We start from the raw sequence: 19,574 nt of genomic DNA, 5'->3' as shown, positions 1-19,574 counted from the left end.
GCGCCCAGAAACTGAAACCGAATCCTGTTCACATGAATCGTGCAATAATAAATTGTTTACTCAGACTATGTGCATGTGAGAGCATGTATCATGCTTTTTAAAGAAATATAAAACGTTTGCAACGAAGAATGCACAAGCAACAAATTTGGTGGCACAACACCTTTAACGTAGAGAAAAACGCCTCACAAGGGTTAAAAATGTTTTTAATCAAAGGAAACGTTATGAGCAATACTGATTTCTTAAAAATGGTGTGAGCCGTTCCTAAAAGTGCCTCCAGCAGCTGCCGTCGCCTGCCAGCGGTAGCTGAATCCGAAAAATTTAACACGACGAGTAACATGATGCTTTGCCGTTTGCCGCTGTTTTAGTGAACATTGTCTTCTTCAAAACTTCACCACCAAGAGTGCACAAAAAATCGTCTCATTTAGAAGTTCAGCTACGCCTCCGCGTCAACACTCTGGTGCTGAGAGTTTCGTTGGTTTCATTTGAGGCTCCTCGTGTTCGAGAGTAGGCAGATTCAAGGCGTTCGTGAAGGTGAGTGAGTTGTGTGGAACTCCTTAACGCTTAAATGCCTGCAGGGAAGATAATTCCCACTTCATTTAAATGCCTCCACAGCCCGTACGGTTGCATATTCCCTCAGAGTATTATGGCGACATCTAGTGCTATGCTTCCCAAACATTAGAGGGAAATATCGTTATTTTATGTTCCTTCGACTAGGTGCCGCTGCAGTTTTTGTGAATGTATGTAACATTTTTCTATCCGTCTGACCTTGCGTGCATTTAACACCGTAAGGCCTACGAGATATGTATTACAGTAGAATCTCGATGATACGAATCTCGCGGGACCGCAAAAAATATTCGTATCATCCGAAATTCGTATGAACCAACATAGACCAAAAAATTGAGCGCTGAAAAAAGTTTTCGTTTATTTCATTTCTTTCTTTCGCGTGAACAAATCCATGATTTTTTCTGCTTTTTTTAAACCCCCACGTCACAAAGCAGTCCTTTCTGGAGCACGTAACGCTTCGCCTAGCTTCGCGCTTGTCTCCTCACTCCCGGTGTCCAAGCTCGCTCGCTACACGCCGCAGCAGTCAAGCGTGAACCGCATGGTGCGTTTTTGAACGCGATTCGCACACCTTGGCTTTGCGCGCGCTGTATTTTCAAGGCCGCACTGACGATTTCGCGCCCGCGGGATCTCCTACCTCGGTCAGAAAAAGACGCTGACGACTTGCGAAACGCTCGAGACAGCCCGCTGGCTCCGCCCGAGATGTTTAGGCTTAGCACTCAGGCAGATATTTTATGGGCGCTTTCACTAGCGGCGCCGATGGTGTTTTATAGTACCGTTTTCGCCAACGTTATCAGCTCCTTTACTGCACAAGAAACTTCGTGTCTGCCTTGAGCGGCTAGAAGCAGTCGCTCAAGCGGCCATGCCACTTTGCGGCCGAAGCCGCCGCCATGTTGCCGCCGCCGGCCGCGGCGCGCTCAGCGTGCGAGAGGTTTCGCGGCGCGCATGGGGCGTGCGGGGCGCGTTTTCGTGAGCAGAAAACAACCGCCCGGCCGTTTCTGGAGAAAGAAGAGTGACAAATGGGGAGAGAGAGCCGTCACTTGCTTGTTCGGCAGTCGGGCGCCTCGCCGGCTCGTTCGTATCATCCGCCGGGCCGCGCAGGTCCGTTCGTAACAGCCGAAATTTTTCCCATTGCAAACAATTCAATTTTGCCGGGACTTTTCAGAAATTCGTATCATCCCGAATTTCGTATCACCCAGAATCGTATCATCAAGATTCTACTGTATAAGGTAATCCATTGCGAAAAAAGTACCGTATTTATCCGATTCTAACGCGCCCCCGATTCTAACACGCACCCGATTTTCCTGGCAAAAAAAGCGAAAAAACTAGCACCTCCGATTGTAACGTGCACGGGACTTTGTGACCCAGACAAATGAATGCGATTGAAACGGGCGATTTATTTCCCGAAGTAATCTCACTCATCTCACTCCTCGTCGCTCTCCGCTGACCACAACATTTCGGCCACGGTGCCCTCAAGCGCGTTCGCGATGCCACATTTCTGAACGAACGTTTAACCATGGTCGATGGGATCATGGCACGCCCATCCCGAGAGCTTCTTAATTAAGAGGTACACGCTTGAGCCAACCGCTCGTTTTGAACGCTTGGGAGCCGCTGCTGCCATTGCTGTTATCAAGCGCGCAAGTGAAATGATTTGACGATTTGTGTGAACGCCGATAGAAAAACCTAGGCGCCTAGGCTTGCTGCTATAGAATAGTTGCTGCGTCCGAAAAATTGCTAAAAGCTTTGGCGCCATCTTGAGATGGCGATGGCGATGGGTGGGACGAAATTTCCGCTGTTTCAGTTTTGTATCCGATTCTAACGCGCATGCGATTTTTCCGCATATTTTTTCGGAAAAAAAGTGCGCGTTAAAATCGGGTAAATACGGTAAGTAAATACTGTGGGAATCGTGGAGAACCGCGACCCGCGATCCCCAACCGGCGCGCGCTTTCTGAGAAACTTGTGCACTGAAACCGGTCTGGCACTCCGCTGTTCGTCGGCACCCCCAAGAGATGGCACCACCGATCCGCGCGTGCGCGGGGGGGGGGGGGGTGGCATAGGCGCGCGGGCGGCACGAATGTGTGCGCGCAGGAGACGGGGAGAGTCTTGCCGGAGGCCCTGTCGGGGCAGGATCAGCGGATCAGCACGGCGGTGACGGATACATGTATCTCAGGTGGGAACTTTGTTTGTCGCGCGCCGTGAGTGCCTGCCTCCCGTTCGCGGTCACGACCCGGACGGCGTGATTCGTGAACGGCTTCAAGCCTTGTGCTGCATGCTTTGGGATTCCCCAAATAAACGGCTGTGCTTCGGCACTACTGTCTACTGTGTTCTCGTATCGGCGAACCTCGCTGGGCTGCCGCCAGCTTGGGAGCGCGCGTGGTTGACACGCCGGGAGCTAGCAAGGGGGCCTACCCCAGAGTGCTGGCAAGGTCCCCAAGGAACCCCTCATATCCCACAATACAATTGATATGATAGGTTGATGTTATAGCTAGTGTACTATGGTGGTTTTGATCCAATTTCTTGCTTTCATGTACTATGAGTAAGGCTTGGATGAAATCTACCACATGGAAACACATTCGCATGGAAACAGTTCCGTTACCAGTTAAGGGGGCTCACTGGTCTTTAACCAAAAAAGTTTATTTTTGCAGTTATGATGATGAAAATTTAGGGACACATGTAGTTTCTCATTCTGATTGTAGATATCAAATTTGTTTTTGAGTAAAATGATTATATTGAAATTTATTTGGATTTTTATATTCAATTTTTTGACAGCCTTTGTAAAAAAACTGCAGGAGGGATGGAGCTAAACAGGGAACCAATGAACTGTGCACTAATCAAAGAGTGCAATAAGACTAACATTATCGTTCTATCTGGTCTGTAGCAGAAGTTACGACCATTTGAAGTTTGGGCTTGAAAGGTGGCAACCAGAAAAACCGGTTTTTCTGGTTGCCACCTTTCCACCTCCCCAATTTTCATCATCATAACTGCAAAAATAAAGTTTTTGATCAAAGACCCATGTCCCCCCTTAACAGTTCTGTTACCAGTTACAGTTACCACATGTTTCGCAAAGTTTTCGCAGGAGTGGGACACCCCGGAATGCCCACAGGGAAGAATATTCCCATAGCTTTATTTCTCGTTCCCTCTGACCACACGTGTCTTCTCGGTTGTAGTTGTGTTCACAGCCTACTAAATAGTATTTGCGGAAAAATGTCCTCATTTATCTTCTCTAAAAACCTTACGGGCGTTTGAAACCGAAGTGACATTAGAGCTAATGGCATTAGATTTTTGGGTGTAGCAGCGAATTAATGGCATTAAAGGAGCCATGAAGACAAAATACAAGTTGGGTTTATTAGAAAAAGTGCTTAGTCCCGATAACAATGATACCAATATCATCGCAATCTTCGAACAAATAACGGAGATATTAAAGAAAACGTGTGAAGCAGTCGCGACCCCCTAGCCAATTTCCCGCAACTTTTCTATGACGTCACTGAACCTTGTTTGTGCGATTGGCAGCCGCCAAACTGACCTGTCGCGACGACACATGACTGGACGTCTGTAATGGGGCCTCTAGTTCCATTTGACCGCATCACTTGAATGCTAACGTGCAATTAACGCACTGAAAATTATGTTTTCTTGTTGGCCCGTATGATGTCATTCTTGCTCATAACACGTCACTGTGGCGCAAAATTTGAAAGTTTTTAAATACTTCTTGCTTTTTTTCGTTAAAAAAACATCTTTTGTGGCTGTAATGGAGCTGAGTGAGATACTGAATCCTATCCTAGTTCTTTCAAATTAAATGAAGGTGTATTTTCTCTTCATGGCTCCTTTAAAACTTAAGGCATTAAGCCTTTAATGTCATTTTTCGTGTACGTGTGGCACGGGTATAACCTTGAAAAAAAAAAAAAAAGAAAACAGGACGGGGGGGAGAGAGAGAGAGAGAGAAATATATATATATATATATATATATATATATATATATATATATATATATATATATATATATATATATATATATATATATATATATATAGAGAGAGAGAGAGAGAGAGAGAGAGAGAGAGAGAGAGAGAGAGAGAGAAACGAGAAAAGAAAGAAACAAGATAGCATACATCTAAGAACTAAGTAGCGAGTTTGCACAGCACTGCGAATCTGAGTAAGCAGAACCAGAAGAGCGCTGGCTCTTGACTATATGCAGCTACAGCAAGTGCCTTGCACACAATAGTCTCACAGCACCACTAAGCACGTATTACTACACTTCAGACTATAAGCAGAAGAGGACAAAACGGAAACCAGTGCTTCAGAGAATGGGTCAAACCACACTGTACATTCTGTGGCACGTGCATTTATTAACTCAAGCGGTGCAGCTAACTACCAGCAAAAGCAAGAAAAAAAAAATCTTTTGGTAGATGCTCACCCACAGCTCGAAAATAATCTGAAAAGAACCAAAAATTTGACAGCTCAGCATGCAATTAAAGGAAACCCACTTTCTTTCTCAATCTGTAACATTGTAAGCAATACGAACATTTAGTTGAAATGAACCTCAGAACATTCAACCAAACTTGTGCTGCACAGACCAGTGAAAGAACCAGGCAGAAGTAAAGTTGAACACATGTTGCAGAAAATTTCAAGAGTTGAGGCGGAAGCCAATGAGTTAAAAGGGTAAGGATCCGCTGTCAGCTGCACACAAGACACTCGTACCAGTTGAAGCCAATATCCAAATTAGTGATTTAAAAAAATAAAATAAAACAAGAACAAGCAGGACACACTGACGTCAAGCATTGCTTAGCACCTAAAACTGAGCCTGAGACTGCGTGATATGTCCAAGCAAATCAGCTGTGGCACAGGGCAGAAATGTTTTTTTTTTATGTGGTAGTATAACAACTAATATAACAATAATAATAATAATAATAATGAGGAGTAAACAAACAAACAAAGAACACAAAGGCAGGAAACCGCTGCTAAAAATAAAAGATAACAAATGCAGCCATCCAGCATCTTTGCTTTGGTTGCTTCATATGGGTAGGGTTACCACCTTCCTACTCCCACCCAAAGAGCAAGAATCTTAGTATCTTGTTACTAGTGCCTGGCAGCACCAAGATATCTTAGGCCTGTCCGGCTAAGCACGCATTTGCTCTTTTTGTCGTGTGTTGAACCATACAATTATGTTTGATAGGAAACGGGTTTCACCTCATCATCACTAGCCTAGGCTGTTCTTCTCTGATCTCTATTTATTTCGATGGTTCCGGAAGAAATAGTGCTGAGAGCTAAATGCTTGCAGAGAAAACGTCACGGCACTCTATTCACCAATGCTCGACCGGAAGAAATAGTGCTGAGAGCTAAATGCTTGCAGAGAAAACGTCACGGCACTCTATTCACCAATGCTCGACCGCACATGTCACTTTACTGACTGCCTTTTTGTCGCTTGCACTCTCTTGTTTATTGTGGAGTCCAAGTTTGCTCCAATAAACGTTGATTTCAATGAGAACCTTGGTTGCCCATCCCTACGTGGCAATATAAAAATTACTGAACATCATACCTGATCAATGCTGCTTTGAACAAAAACAAAAAAGAAGCTACAAAAAAAAGGCTGTTTTCGCTTCGGCATTTGGTACTTGCTTTCATGGAAAGTTTTCTTTCGACACATTAAAAGGGAGCTCAGGCCCCCAGGTAAATTGTATGAATGAATACAAAGAGATCAAGCTCTACAATATGAGGTGTAAGCATCTAAGGATATTACTATAGCAGCAAAGAAAATTTTCCACATCAGATTAAATGCAAATATTCAAAAATTTTGATTGAACAGGGCATGCCTACTGAAGCCTTAAAGGAGTACTTACACGAAATTTCAAAGCTGGGACGACTATGTGAAACGCTTTTTTTGAACACGGAGATATCTCCCAGCAAGTTTCAGCAGTACCCGTTCAGCACAACATATTGTAAATCCACCTTAACCTTTGCGCGCACAAGAAAGCTCAGAACAGATACCCTTTTGCAATCGGCATCAGTATGACGCCATCTGCTCCTCCTGGCCCCTAACTGCCAATGTGAAGGCTCCCGTGATGCGGCCAACGCACTGGCTGCGGTTGGCGCGCACTGTTCCGGCATGCGTATCACGTCACAATTTCGGGGCTGACGTCATTTTGCATGGCGCGTCGAGATGGTGAAGAACACGGCCGGTCTGGACGCTCGCTCGCACGTGCCTCCAGACTGGCAGTGGTGCGACGAGATTGGTGACATCACAAGCGCCCTCCTGTCATGGCAGCCACCTCGGTGCTTGTTTAATCGAAACCGAAACTGACACGAATAAACGAGGCAGTAAATAACTATTTACACTGCTAGCGACGGTCTAATGTGCCATTCTGATTAGTTGGCTGGTGGGCAGCATTCATAGCAGCGAAAAGAACTTAATACGAAAATTTCGTGTCAATACTCCTTTAACTAGCGAGCCTGTACACATGCATGCATGCATGTACGCAGGCCCACATGTGTAGAAGACCTGTCTTGGGTCGCCATAAAAGTATGAAAGAAATTATACACCCCTAAAAAACTGTTTACTGGTTGATGTTTTGGTGGGAGGCTGGTCTTGAAAAATGTGCACTCCAAATGAGAGTGAAATTGTGAACCGTAGTTCTCGTAAACTCCCATCAACTACCGTATTTACTCGCATAATGAACCCACTCGCGTAATGAACCCCCCCCCACTTTTCTTCTTGAGAATTTACTTTTTTGTCACTTTGAATGAATAGAAAATGCAGCGAGAATATGCTTTTATCTCAGCATCGTTGATGATGCCGTAGACGATCGCACCAACCTGGCATCACGCTAGAGTACGCGCAGAAATGCTAAAAACGCATTATAACAAAAAAGAAATCTCAATGGTAGTTGAAGACGTGAGCGCGAACGCCGTGGCTCACAATTTAAAATTTGCGCGCTTGCGTAGCGCCACCTGTTGAACACAAAACGGACCTTCTTGCGTCGTGAAAACGTTGCGGTGTGTGAACAAAGCACAAAACATTCTCCGCACTCCTTCCCTGCTCTTTGTTCTACCGGTTGGTTCTGGCGGCGTGCGAACAAAGCACTAAACGTACTCCACACCCCTCTGCTCTTGCTGCTCCGCGGTTACGCTCCGTGGTGTTGTTGTTCAGCTGTGTTCTGACCTTTTTTTGTGCTCCTGGCACGCGCTGTACAATGGGCTAGTACGTGAGCTACACAGCCGGTTTTAAACTGAAGGTGGTGGAGCATGCGTTGATGCACATGGAAACCGCGTGGCTGGGTGGCATTTCAGTGTTGACCCAGTGCGTGCGAGACGTTTTTGGGCGATGAAGAGGACCCCCATGTGTTCCGAAGCCCAAAAGAAAAGAAGTTTCCCGGTGTGGGAAAAAAAGTTTTGGAGTGCCTTGACAGCGCGGAAGCGCAGGCCGACAATGAATGTCAAGCCGCAAGCGACTTGAGTGAGGACAGCTCCGAGGCGAGTAGGGGGCCTCTAGCAAGTTGGAAATAAAAAAGAAATTTGATTACATAACTACTTACATGTTTTTACAAAAATGATAAGGCTCTGATAGTGATTCTCTTAGCAGCTTTATTGTATGAAATTTCAACTTTTAGAAATCTGCTGAGATTTTTTCCCACATAATGAACCCTCCCCCGAAATTCATGCCGAATTTTCTGGGAAAAAAGTGGGTTCATTACGCGAGTAAATACGGAACTGGCTCCTGCACTGTGTTTCTGCAGCTCACCAATAAGGCGACTCAAATGGGTGCTGCAAAAGCTTCAGAACTTGCAGTAGTTCATGATATGCAGAATAGCCTGCCATACCCGAGTATTTGAGCCAAATATTCAAAAATACTTGATATAAACCTGTCAAAATGAATATAGTAAATGAAGTGGTGACACTTGCTCTACGTCTAAAATTCAGAAATATCTTACAATGCAGTGATAAAATACCAGAAATGAAAACCCTGCAAGAGCGAGCGGCACAAGTCACACACTAGCGGCAACACATTATTGGCAAAGAATGTGTCGAGTATACCGTATTAACCGCGTAATGAACTCACTCGCGTACCGAACCTCCCTTCTTCTGGAAAATTTACGTACTTGTCACTTTACATAAAAAATGCAGCGGGAATATGTCTTTATCTTGGCATAATTGCTGATGTCGTAGACGATCGCAGTAACTTCCTATCGCGCCACAGCATGCGCAGGCACACTAAAAATGGATTCTGACAAAAAGGTATCTCAACAGTAGCCGGAGTCATGAGTGGGAATGTGATGGCTCACAATTTAAAAATTGCGCGTTTGCAGAGCACAACCTGTCGAACGTAAAACAAAAAAACAAACTTAAACACTGCGGCGTGCAAACAAGCACCAAATGTACTCTGCACTCCTTCCCTGCTCTGTGCTGTTCCGCGACTTTGCCATTACACTCCATGGTTTTGTTCAGCTGTGTTCTGACCTTATTTTTGTGCTCCTGGTGCACGGCGTATGATGGGCCAGTACACGAGCTACACAGCCTGTTTTAAACTGAAGGTGGTGGAGCATTTTTTAGTGGATGCGGAAACTGCGCGGCTGGGCGGAACTTCAGTGTTGACGCAGTGCGCGTACGCTACTGAAGAAAACAAGAGTTTTGGGCGATGAACAGAAATGGGAAAATCCCAGTATGGGAAAAGAAGAGTGCCTTGACGGCACAAAAGACGACGCGCTGTGGGCCAATGACACATGTGAAGTGGCAAGAGATTTCAGTGAGGAGGGATGCTACAATGCGCGTAGGGGGATGATGGCAAGTAGGGGGCCATTAGCATGTTGTGAATATAATAAAAATTTGATTATATACCTACGTGTATTCACTGGAGAGATAAGGCTTTGACAGCACTTGTCTTAGCATCTTTATTGTATGAAATTTCGTCTTAAAAATCTGTCGCAACTTTTTCCCGCACAATGAACCCTCCCCCAAAATTCATGCCGGATTTTCTGAAAAGAAAAAAAAAAGTGGGTTCATTACGCGAGCAAAAACGGTATGTAGCGCGGTTATGGCATCACATCCCTTACAAAGTATTGCAACCGGCACGGGAAATGTGTGCTGCTTCAGAGTGTGTGTATCAGCAATTGGCAAAATGTAGAACCCAAAAACCTGACTCATCGGCCAGTCATAACCTGCTCAGGTGGCAACCCTACCCAGAGCCTGCAAAGCGTTTGGGGCTGGCAGTGGACCCCCGCCAGCACAGCAAAGCACTGAACCAGTGGGGCAGCGCAGGGCAAAGGAACGCTGCCCACAAGGATGAGCAAAAGTGAAATGCTCTCCCACCAAAGACGACAGGAGAAAGGAGGGGAGACAGGCGCTTTCCAAAGACGCAGGGTGCGCACTGCCGAGCGAAGGGCACCTACCCGGTGGTGGCAGGTGGTGCATGCCAGCCGCTTGGGCCTGGGCGCCCTGCTGCATGCCCGGGTGGAACATGCCCTGCTGGCCCACCTGCTGCTGCACGCACAGATTCGACGCCAAGGATCAGTTCACCGCTCAAAAAACACTTTGTCAAGGGACGAGCATGTGCAAATGTCCGCTCTAAAACTTGTCTGGCGACGTCCCACACTCGGGCACTAACGATCGCGAGCCCTAATTGGGCAGTTAACAGCAACCAGCCGCAGTACAGGCCCACAGCACATCGGTCTGGTTGTGTTAAGGGGGGACGTGGCTTTCAAAATCAACTTTTTTTATTTCTGAGTGGATTTTGATGAAAATTGGCACAGCAACTGGAAATGCTTCTGTGATAACACCATAAAAATTTCAAGATAATATTTTGATAACTTTTTTATTTATTAAATTTTCTTTCTGTTCCGCTTGTACCGAGCTTGAGCGACTTATAAAACACGATAGAAAACTTGTTCGAAGTGCTTTGCATTCCCAAATGAATGGGCGAGGTCGTGACAGTTTCAGAATTTTTTTTTTTACAAAACAATATTTTTTAGTTTTCATTTTTTTAGAGGTTAATGTGCAACAGGCATGTCGACTGTGAACGACTATTTGAATAAAAAAGTATCAAAAAACAAATCTGGAAAACCAAAAGTGTCACGACCTGAACTGTTCATCAAGGAATGTAATGCAAGAAACGGAATCAACATAGACCCAGTGGTCACGAAGAAATCCCTGGTACAAGCGACATAGGTGGCATAAAAAACTGTTTTGAGAAAACGGCTTCCGAAGTTGCAACATAGGTTTCACTTTTCAAAAGTCGCCACGGTTGCAGCCTTTCATGTCCTTTTGAACATGGGGCTTCTGGAAGGCCTTGCCTTGAAATTGGAGTGCCTTTTACAGCCTTTCTCTTTCCAGAAAACATCATTTTCAGCTCCTCCGTGAAGAGTACATACCCCTTTGCAAACCAAACGGAGGGGAAGATGGGTTTCAATGGGCTTTCAATGCAAAGTAGGTTAGCTGGTTGGCTGTATCGCACTGGACAACCTCCTTTTGCAGTGTTGTCACCATGGCAACAAGTTAAGCATTTTTTTTACTTAAATTTGAACATTTTTGGCTTTTTTTATGTTTTATCTTGCCTGGCACAGCAACTTAGTACTCATACTGCAGGTGTTCATTGCCAAAAGTTTGCATACCACAAGGATGAAAATGAGCTACTTTGAAGCTTGGTAGAGTATTCTGCATAACTTCCAACTTCAATGCAAGAGCATATTTTTTTACTACTTTTGACATTCAAGGCATCCAATATTTCTCGCAGCACAGCCAGTATGCCCTAAGCAATGGTATCAATAATTTTCCTAAAAAAATCACTGTTAAATGCTGCCACAGTAACGTACATTTTTAACGCAGAGAGCATATTTTTATTCTTATATTACTAACTCAAACCTGTTTGCATGAAAATTATAAGTGCACGAGAAACGTAGCGCAAGAAAGGCGATACGGCTCGCGCGCATCGCAGCGCACGCTTACCGCGACATATCGAACTTTGATTATACCTGATATGGCTGGTCAGGTCGCTTTTAAGATTAAATCTAACGTCGCAGGCGTTAATTACAACTACTGGCGTTCAATCGTAACCGGTTGCCCAGTCATGTGATGCTCCAATGCGCGTCGGCTATGCCGTGCGCGCCGCAGCGTTTGACGCTTCGACCGTTTCTTTCTCAAGGCTAGCGAGCCCACAGTCAAAACACAGCAATAACTAAGCGTGTAAACATCGCAAATCCGACTAAAAGTTCACTTCACGAACCGCTATCGCAAGCGCGCACACCGCGTCACCCTCCGCGGTCTGGCGACGGTAGAGTCACGCGCACCACGAAGCGTTCGATGACCTCCGCCTTTCGAGCCACACAACTTCCCGTAATCTGGCTCGTTATCTCTGGCATTCCAATCGCGATAACGTGCGTGTTGAAAACCACAGATTGAACAGAAACTCGGCCGAGCGAAACGGCGAAAATGAACTCAATCCGCTCGCTACGCAGCTCAGGCGGCCGCCATCTTGCGTTGCGCCCGCGACATCCAATCAGGAGGGTCGTTGTTCTGCGCCCCGACCGGAGGACCAATAGCGCTTCAGCATCTATTTATAGCTTCGTTTGTGCGTCGTTTCTTTTCTGCCGTTTGTGCGTTTGTGAATGAACGAAGATACAAGAGACGAGCGGAACCGGAAAGACGATCGCTCGGCCAATCTAACCATACCAAAATGGCCGCGCCCGGTGGCACCGTTGCGGAGATAGAGCGCTCCGAAAATTGCCGTTTTTTCGCCCTTTTGCGCTGATAGTTTGTCACCGCGTCTGACAAAAGTATTTTTTTATGCCACTTTGCGACGCTTTTCAGCGTAAAAACTTTGCAGACGCACAGAATAGGAAACATAGAAGCCGAATATGTGGGTTTCAAAAAAACGATGTTTTGGTCATTTTTCCGAAGTTGAAAGCCGCGTCCCCCCTTAACAAGATGGGTCACTCTGATGTTAACACTGTTGCCACCTGCAGTACCTGTACCACCCAGGGGTCCACTAGACACAGCGTGGCGGTCTGCCTCTCCTGGCAACCCTGGGCACGGGGGAGACGTGCGCGCACTGTGGCAGTGGTTAACAGGTAGTTTTAGAATAGGGGAAGCCGGCGTTTGGGGCCCCCAAGAAGTTAGGGGAACCCAAGCACAAGGCGCTCGCACGCGGCGAGTTTTAGAAGAGGGGCGCCCCCAGCAGCCCGCAACTGGCTTGCGTTGCTCGGGTCGGCTCGAGTGATGGGAACTTTAGGCTTAGCACCATGGCGGATATTTGATCGCCGGTATCTGTGCAACTGCGAATGACAATCCGTTACACAACTTTTCACCACACTACTATCCCCTTTCTCGCATGTGGAACTTTATTTCAGCTATAACTGGTGTTCGAGCGATCGGTGACCACGACATCAGCGTAGCCTGTTTTGATGCTTCCGCGCAGGTAGCGCCATCTCTCGGCCGCTCGGCGCACCGCGCGCCGCGGCGATCGGTCGGATCGCCGAACGTCCGCGGCCGGTCAGCATAGGCTTAGCATCATGGCAGATATCTGATCGCCGCTTTTAAAATAAGCCCTGACAACAATCCCTAGCACAATTTTTCATCACACTAACACCTACTTTCTCGCATGTGGAGCTTCTTTTTAGCGATCAGATTGATTCGGAAGAGCAGCGACAAGCGGTTGCTACCGTTGTCTGCGCCGGTTCGAGCCGCTGAATGTGCCGAGCTGGCAGGCGCAGCCGGCGTGTGCGCGGACTGTTTCTGAAGGCAGAAAACGCTTCACGATTACCTGCTTTATCCATGTCTATCGAACGACGCGGGGAATCTACAAATTCAGCTCAGCGATCATCGTAGTTGATTGGGTGAGTCGAGGAACGAGCCACAGGTTTCGCTTCAGCCATGGTCACGCGTAGTCTCGCTGGCTGTGAGAGCGACGCAAGAACGCAAACTCCAGCTTTGGTGCGCCCGCTATTTCAGCAATATAGCATGCACGCTACACGCAAACCCAAAACCCCAAGGACTGCTTGGGTTCTGCGCATGCGCAGTACGACGTCCCAAGACACTTGGGGGCCCCAGAGCGTTGGGGGCCCCCTATTCTAAAACTCCCTAATAAACAGTTCCTCACTTGCATGCCATAGGTGTCATTGCTCGACTTCAGCGCGCACCCCATGCTTGACAAAACACCGCCTGTGCTAGGTATTCCAGTTTTTTTCCCCCAAAATTTGACAAAACTCATGAGCAAAGGAAATTCTTTCACTTTGGCATGCCAAGTGGCTTTGAGAAGACATGTAACAAAATTTACGAGAAAAAAAAAAAAGTTCTCGGCCATTCCACCCTGCGAAGGTAATTGGCCAGCGCAGCCGAGTAATGCAGTCACAAACAACAGCCCATTTTTTTTGTCAATGTCAGGTCTATGCACAACCACTGCTGCATTAATAGGAGGCACGCGTGAAATCGCTCAGTAAACTCGTCCAACATGAACAGCATGAACCCTCTCTGTGGTCCAAAAATAGCCACAGTGAAATCTCCCACAACCACACAAAAATGGTGGTATCGTCACAAGGGACCCATGGAAATTGACCATTTATGATTTTCTCTGCACCATCCACAGATGCACCTGGTGAAATTACAACATGGATATCACAATTAAACCATTGGTCTGCACACCGCAGCCAACATCGTCATCCTCTTGCAAATCTGGGAATGCACACCCGTTCTGCCCTTATGCATATCACCAAGCCACCTGCTCGCGTCACACACAATCACTGATTCATCACCTTGCCCTGTGCTGAATGCTGACAGCTGTCAAAACCTGGTGATGTATGATCCACAACAAAGAACAATAACCCGCTCTTATTGGTACAGTGATGACGCTCATCCATCATCCTGCCATGCCCTGAACGATGACAGCTGTCAAAACCTGGTTACAGATGACACACAATGGAAATCCATGGCCTGCTTCACGAGTGGGAGTTTTTGCCCATGGACACGCATAATTCTACACAGCTTCGCTGTAAAATAAAAAAAGAACTGACGTCCGAGTTCCACTCACGGGTGCCATGCCCTGCGGGCGCATCTGCTGCTGGCGCATCATCATCTGGTGTCTCTGCTGCTGCTGCTTCTGCAGCATGTCCATGCTGGGGGGCTGGTAGGGCGGGGCCACACCCCCTGCACCGGCACCCCCACCTCCCACAGGGGGACCTTGCATGGACTGTGGAGGTGCAGGGGGCGGACCCTGGGGCTGAGGGGGGCCCCCCGCCCCCTGCCCTGGGGGACCGCCCAGGAACTGCGCCGACGGGTGCCGCGCCCGCAGCATCGAGCTCAGGGCTGCCTTGGACTGGGACAGCTGACGCTCGAACCGGGGACCTCCTTGGTCGGGCACCACAACGGGGGGAGGCCATGAGGGGAGGGGGTTATGGGAGGGGGGGAGGAAGGGGAGGTGCAGACCAGAAGGAAGGAAGGACAGACGGAAGGGGTGACGACGAACAAGGCAAGGCAGGCACGATGCAAGGTGGAGATGGAGTGAAAGCGGCCAACAAGAGAGGAAGCACATGGCGGTGTTGAGGAAGACAGGGAAGTTGCAGAAGAAGATGCACAAGTGAGGAAGACGTAAGCATGAGCCGTAAGTGAGGAAGCACAAGAAAACGAATGGGATAGATGCAGAGAATAAAAAGGGTAGAGGGGTTGGGGGTGGAAAGGAATGCAAGGGAAAATGAGAAGAGGGCAACACAGAGGCAGCGTGGAAACAGGTTTCAATGGAGAAGGGGAAGCAGAATGAAGTTGTGAAAGAGGATGCAAGTGATGACAGAATGGGTTAACACAGCACAGGGAACAGAAACAAGGGGTGGAGAACAACGCACAAGAGGGCAACCAAGGTTCAATTGGCAAAACGAAGTTGCAAAAGCCAGGAGCCCGGCAGGTGGAAAATGCAGGTGACCAGGAAGAGAAGGGCGTGTGAAGAGAGAAAGAAGAGTTAAAAAAGGCAAGCAAAAAATTTTTTCGAAGGTAAGCAAAATAAGCGTGCGCCAGACAAAAAACGCACCAAACAAAAATTTGAACAAGGGGCGTGCGTCAACAGGAGGTGTTAAAAACGGGACACGAGGGGCAAAGAATGGGGGGAATGAAACGACGAATGGGAAAGGAAAAAATGAAGAGAGGTACAGATAGGAAACAAAAAAGAAAGAGAAAATAATACCATTAATCATTTTGCCAAAACAAAACAATGAGTGCATCACAGGAAGTGTCAATAAGGCAATAGAAAGGAAATTAAACAGCATTCGCAGTTTCAGAGGAACATACATGAAATTGAAGAACAAAAGGCAGCAAGCATTGCATGTAAAACAAAAAAAAATGATGTCATAATACAACATTTTAACGTATTTTTTCCCACCCGAAAACCAGGAAAGGGCCAAATGAATAAGTGCAAAACGGAGGCAGGAAATTCGTGCATTTCACATATCAAAGAGAGAGGACACAGCAAGAGGTGCCGAGCAGTTAGCAAGTGGGAGGGAGGAGGGTCGTGGGAAGGATTTGAGGGCAAAAGGTAAAAGCGGGGCATCCATTAGTACTGAAGGCAACATCTGTGCAAAGCACTGCAGGCATACCGCCACACATCCCACAACGGAGCGCAACAATGCTTACGCTACTCCTCCACTACCGCCAAGGAACGGACGCCACATAATGCAACACTGTTCAAGTACTCAGCACACTGCAATACTCAAAGAACTTCTAAAAAAATTGCTTTCAGCCATTTACTTGCTCGTGCTCAAGCTTTACACTAAACTCGTATTTTGTCACGGGCCTTTCCAGCACCGAGTTCAGCAAAAGCAGTTAACTATCTACGATCGAAACACACCGAACCATAAAAGGAATAGACACTGCAAAAGCTTTCCCACCGAAGTCCCTTTAAAAGCGACCACAGGGCACTGGGTGCGTGGCTATTCGTTGACAATGCATAAACTAGTCAACCTAGATAAGTAAATAGACGTCCAAGTGAGAAAAATTGGGGTGCGGACGCGGGAAAACCAAATTCAAAGACGCATACGACAAATGCATGACGCGAAGTAACTTAGGACACAAAAGGTGTCATAGTGGGCCCCACCATTCAACACACGTAACTATATAGAAGGGCCAGAAGCAGCAAAGCATTCTGAATTGGTACAGCCTCTTCTAAAAATTTTGTTTTTTTCTTTCCTCAAGCTGTTCATACTTGGCAGCAACTTCGGCCAGCTGAAACTCCGCCCAGACCATGCATCCACTATTGGTCACCTTTCTATGCTGAATGGTGTGTAAAAAAGGCGTTTCATCCAGATGCAAATGGAAGTAAAGGACGGCGGTGGGATCTTAATGTTAATTTGGGAGTTACTGGATGTTAATATGTTTACACCCCTGAAAGAAAAGATGCGCACACAGCCTTACACAAGGCACACGTCACGGAGATGCAGCGGCGCTAGGCAGAGCACCTGAGAATGCTTACTGCTGTGCCAACATTGTTTACAGAAATGAAGGTCTAAAAGCCAAATTTTACAATGCTCTTCATGTCAGTAAACAGCCTGGTGTCCGTTGCTAAAATGTTAGGGCAATATTTTAACTCTTTACACCTTGCACTGGTTTTCTTCCTCAAATCAGGAGCTCACGACTTCGGTAAAATGCTCCATTAAAATGCTTCGCTAAAAACTTGCCGAAGCAAGCCTGGCCGCTCTTGAGGCATCCTCACCGAGGTAAGGAACGCTCTAACACTTGGCCCTAAAAACAGTGCTCAAAAACTGTTCCCCACCTTGGCCAGGCTTTCAGCCTCCACAAAAAACTGAGACGAGACGGCTGCCGTATTATTACGTGCGGAATGTGAATGCGCCCGTCAAGATGCCCCCGTGTCCCACCTGGGGGCAGCGGCTGCTGGGGTGCATAGTAGGGTGGCTGCTGCATGGTGGGCGGTGGCGGCTGCTGTCCGTACCACTGCTGGGGTGGCGGGGGACCCTGCGGGTACATGGGCTGCTCGGGGGGGTACGCCAGGGAGCCCCGGACCGGTGCAGCCTGCGCACAGAGGGAAAGAAGGCACAGTCTTTACCAAGCATGGGGTGCAAAAGGGGCACTTGCCTCTCCCCGCAATTGTCCCGCCCCTCGCCCTCTCCCTTTTCCCCCTCAAGACAAAATCCTGCTGACACCCATGGCCGGGAGCATGGCCCTGAATGCACTGATGAAATTGCTTACCGTCTGTCAAAACCCCATCATCCAATCCCTCCAATATCTATTAGGTATGGTAAGTCAGCTCAGCTTAGTTCAGGTTGGCTAGGCTGAGCCAAGTTAGGCTAGGCTGGTGGGCAGGTCAAGGATTAAAGGACCACCCACTTTGGAGGATGGGTGAATGTACATTGACTTTAGACACTTTCTCCAAAGCAGTTTGTTTTCGAAATTTAGAGTCATAAGTGTTATGCATCACTTGCACCTGGCTTTTTTTTTTATATGTTAGTGTCGCGCGACGAAGCAAAATTAACAGGATGTGTAGTGCAAGGATGGAAAATGCACAGGTGTTGCAACAAAGCCCACTACCTGAGCTTTCTTCTCCCTTTCTCTTCTCTCTCCTTTTTTATTTTTCTGTGTTCTAACATACTTTTAGTGTTGCTTTCTTGAAAATATTTTACAAAACCACGCCCGTAATACACCTGTAGTTCGTACCCGTATCACCTCTTCAGGACTGAGAGCAATATACTCACAGATGCAGCTCGACTACTTTTAGGGGCCCATAAGCCTACCCTAGGCTAACACTTTCTCGGGAAGCAAACCAAGTCATTGGAAGGCAGGGAGCACACGGAGAGGGAGGGAGGGCAGCAGCTCACCTGGCCTGCAAGGCCCTTGGCTTTGCGAGGCCGCCTTGCGGTCTTGGGTTTCTTGGCCCCTCCACGTGGCGAAGGCGCGCTGTGGATCTCGTGCAGGGCTCGCTTCGGGTCCTCCAGGAGCTGCATCTGCTCAAAGGAGCACCAAGAGGGGGAGGGGGGAACTGTACAAGGAGGGGGGGCACTGCGGGGTACTCAGTACGTTAGCTGCTCTTTCCCCTTTGTCACAAAAGCCAGGGCTTGCTATCTAAAAAGGGGCGCTCGCTATCTCCCAGAGCTTTTTTTTTGCATTTTTATCAGCAAGGCCTCGCGGTGCTTCTCGCCCCAGATGCGTGCAACCTTTGCATCTTGCAGATAACACACCCACATTGAACCTGTGCACATCTTTCTTTTCTTATACGTGAGTGTATGTGTTGCTGCAGCGCATAATACCCTGCATGCAGTAGGTGCCTCTCTTCTGATCGATGAGATAAACCTCAGCTGCGTTTTTGTTGTTGTTGTTGCTGCTGTTGTTATTTTGAGACTGCCCAGTCCGTGCTCTATCTCTGAAGCTTTGCTGGCACAAAAGTGCGATTATGGTTGCCTGCTACATTTATTGGTACATAAGCAACCACTAGTGCCATTTTGGTTGAATACTACTCAATTTCAAAGCACACGCAATTTCAGAATGTTTCTTGTGGAAAAATAAAGTGCACATTAGAATCAAGTAAGTACAGTCCATGCTCAGACGTCTTGCCGTACTTTAGAAGGTTTGACCAGCAGTTCCAAACATTGTTCACGACAGCGCTGTCAGTGTACTGACTGCCAATTTTCTTGGCTGCTCCACGCAAGTACATCAAAGACCTTTTGCTACGCCATAAGACGTTACACTGAGCAGGCAATTTGAAATCCACCCCTTCAAAATTCCCTGATGTCAAGAGTATCGTTCCGTGTCCAACAAAATTGGAGTGAGGTATGAGCTGCCAAATCTTTCAAATTGAGCAAAGTTGCATGTTGTTTTCATGGCTCTCTTAAAAAAAAAAAAAAAAGAGGCTACTGTGTCATAACGCCAGATCCTTCAACTCTCCATCACTTCAGCATTTGCTACGATCACCTTATTGTGCGACATTGTATGACTTTTAAAGAGTGAAAGCGAGGTTGCAACAAAGGTTAAATAATTGCATGTGGGGAAACTTAAGTGTAGTAAAAAGGAAAAGAGGATTTCCCTTTTAGGCTGTAAGTAGGGGT

At 47.1% G+C, this 19,574-nt stretch overlaps 1 protein-coding gene across 11 annotated transcripts in view; it reads right to left on the bottom strand.

Annotated features, from left to right (window-relative positions):
- The window catches only part of LOC144169729 (mediator of RNA polymerase II transcription subunit 12-like protein), a 114,383-nt gene that overhangs the window by 26,985 nt on the left and 67,824 nt on the right, over positions 1 to 19,574 (bottom strand). For 4 of the 11 annotated variants that reach the window (XM_077699043.1, XM_077699044.1, XM_077699051.1 and 1 more), the window contains exons 35-39: positions 18,351 to 18,476; positions 17,394 to 17,547; positions 14,567 to 14,883; positions 9,939 to 10,029; positions 4,973 to 4,990 (exon numbers count right to left, since the gene is read on the bottom strand). In XM_077699043.1, coding sequence (XP_077555169.1) covers positions 4,973 to 4,990; positions 9,939 to 10,029; positions 14,567 to 14,883; positions 17,394 to 17,547; positions 18,351 to 18,476 — 706 coding nt within the window. The remainder of the gene's footprint in view (positions 1 to 4,972; positions 4,991 to 9,938; positions 10,030 to 14,566; positions 14,884 to 17,393; positions 17,548 to 18,350; positions 18,477 to 19,574) is intronic. The other 7 variants (XM_077699046.1, XM_077699053.1, XM_077699048.1 and 4 more) reach the window with 5 other exon arrangements.

Source organism: Haemaphysalis longicornis, unplaced genomic scaffold (genome assembly GCF_048455015.1).
Source record: "Haemaphysalis longicornis isolate Haplotype H1 unplaced genomic scaffold, Haemaphysalis longicornis Haplotype H1 scaffold_2, whole genome shotgun sequence".
Classification (NCBI taxonomy): Eukaryota; Metazoa; Arthropoda; class Arachnida; order Ixodida; family Ixodidae; genus Haemaphysalis; species Haemaphysalis longicornis.
Note: the sequence above shows the minus strand (reverse complement) of the source record. Positions and strands in the feature narration are given on the sequence as shown.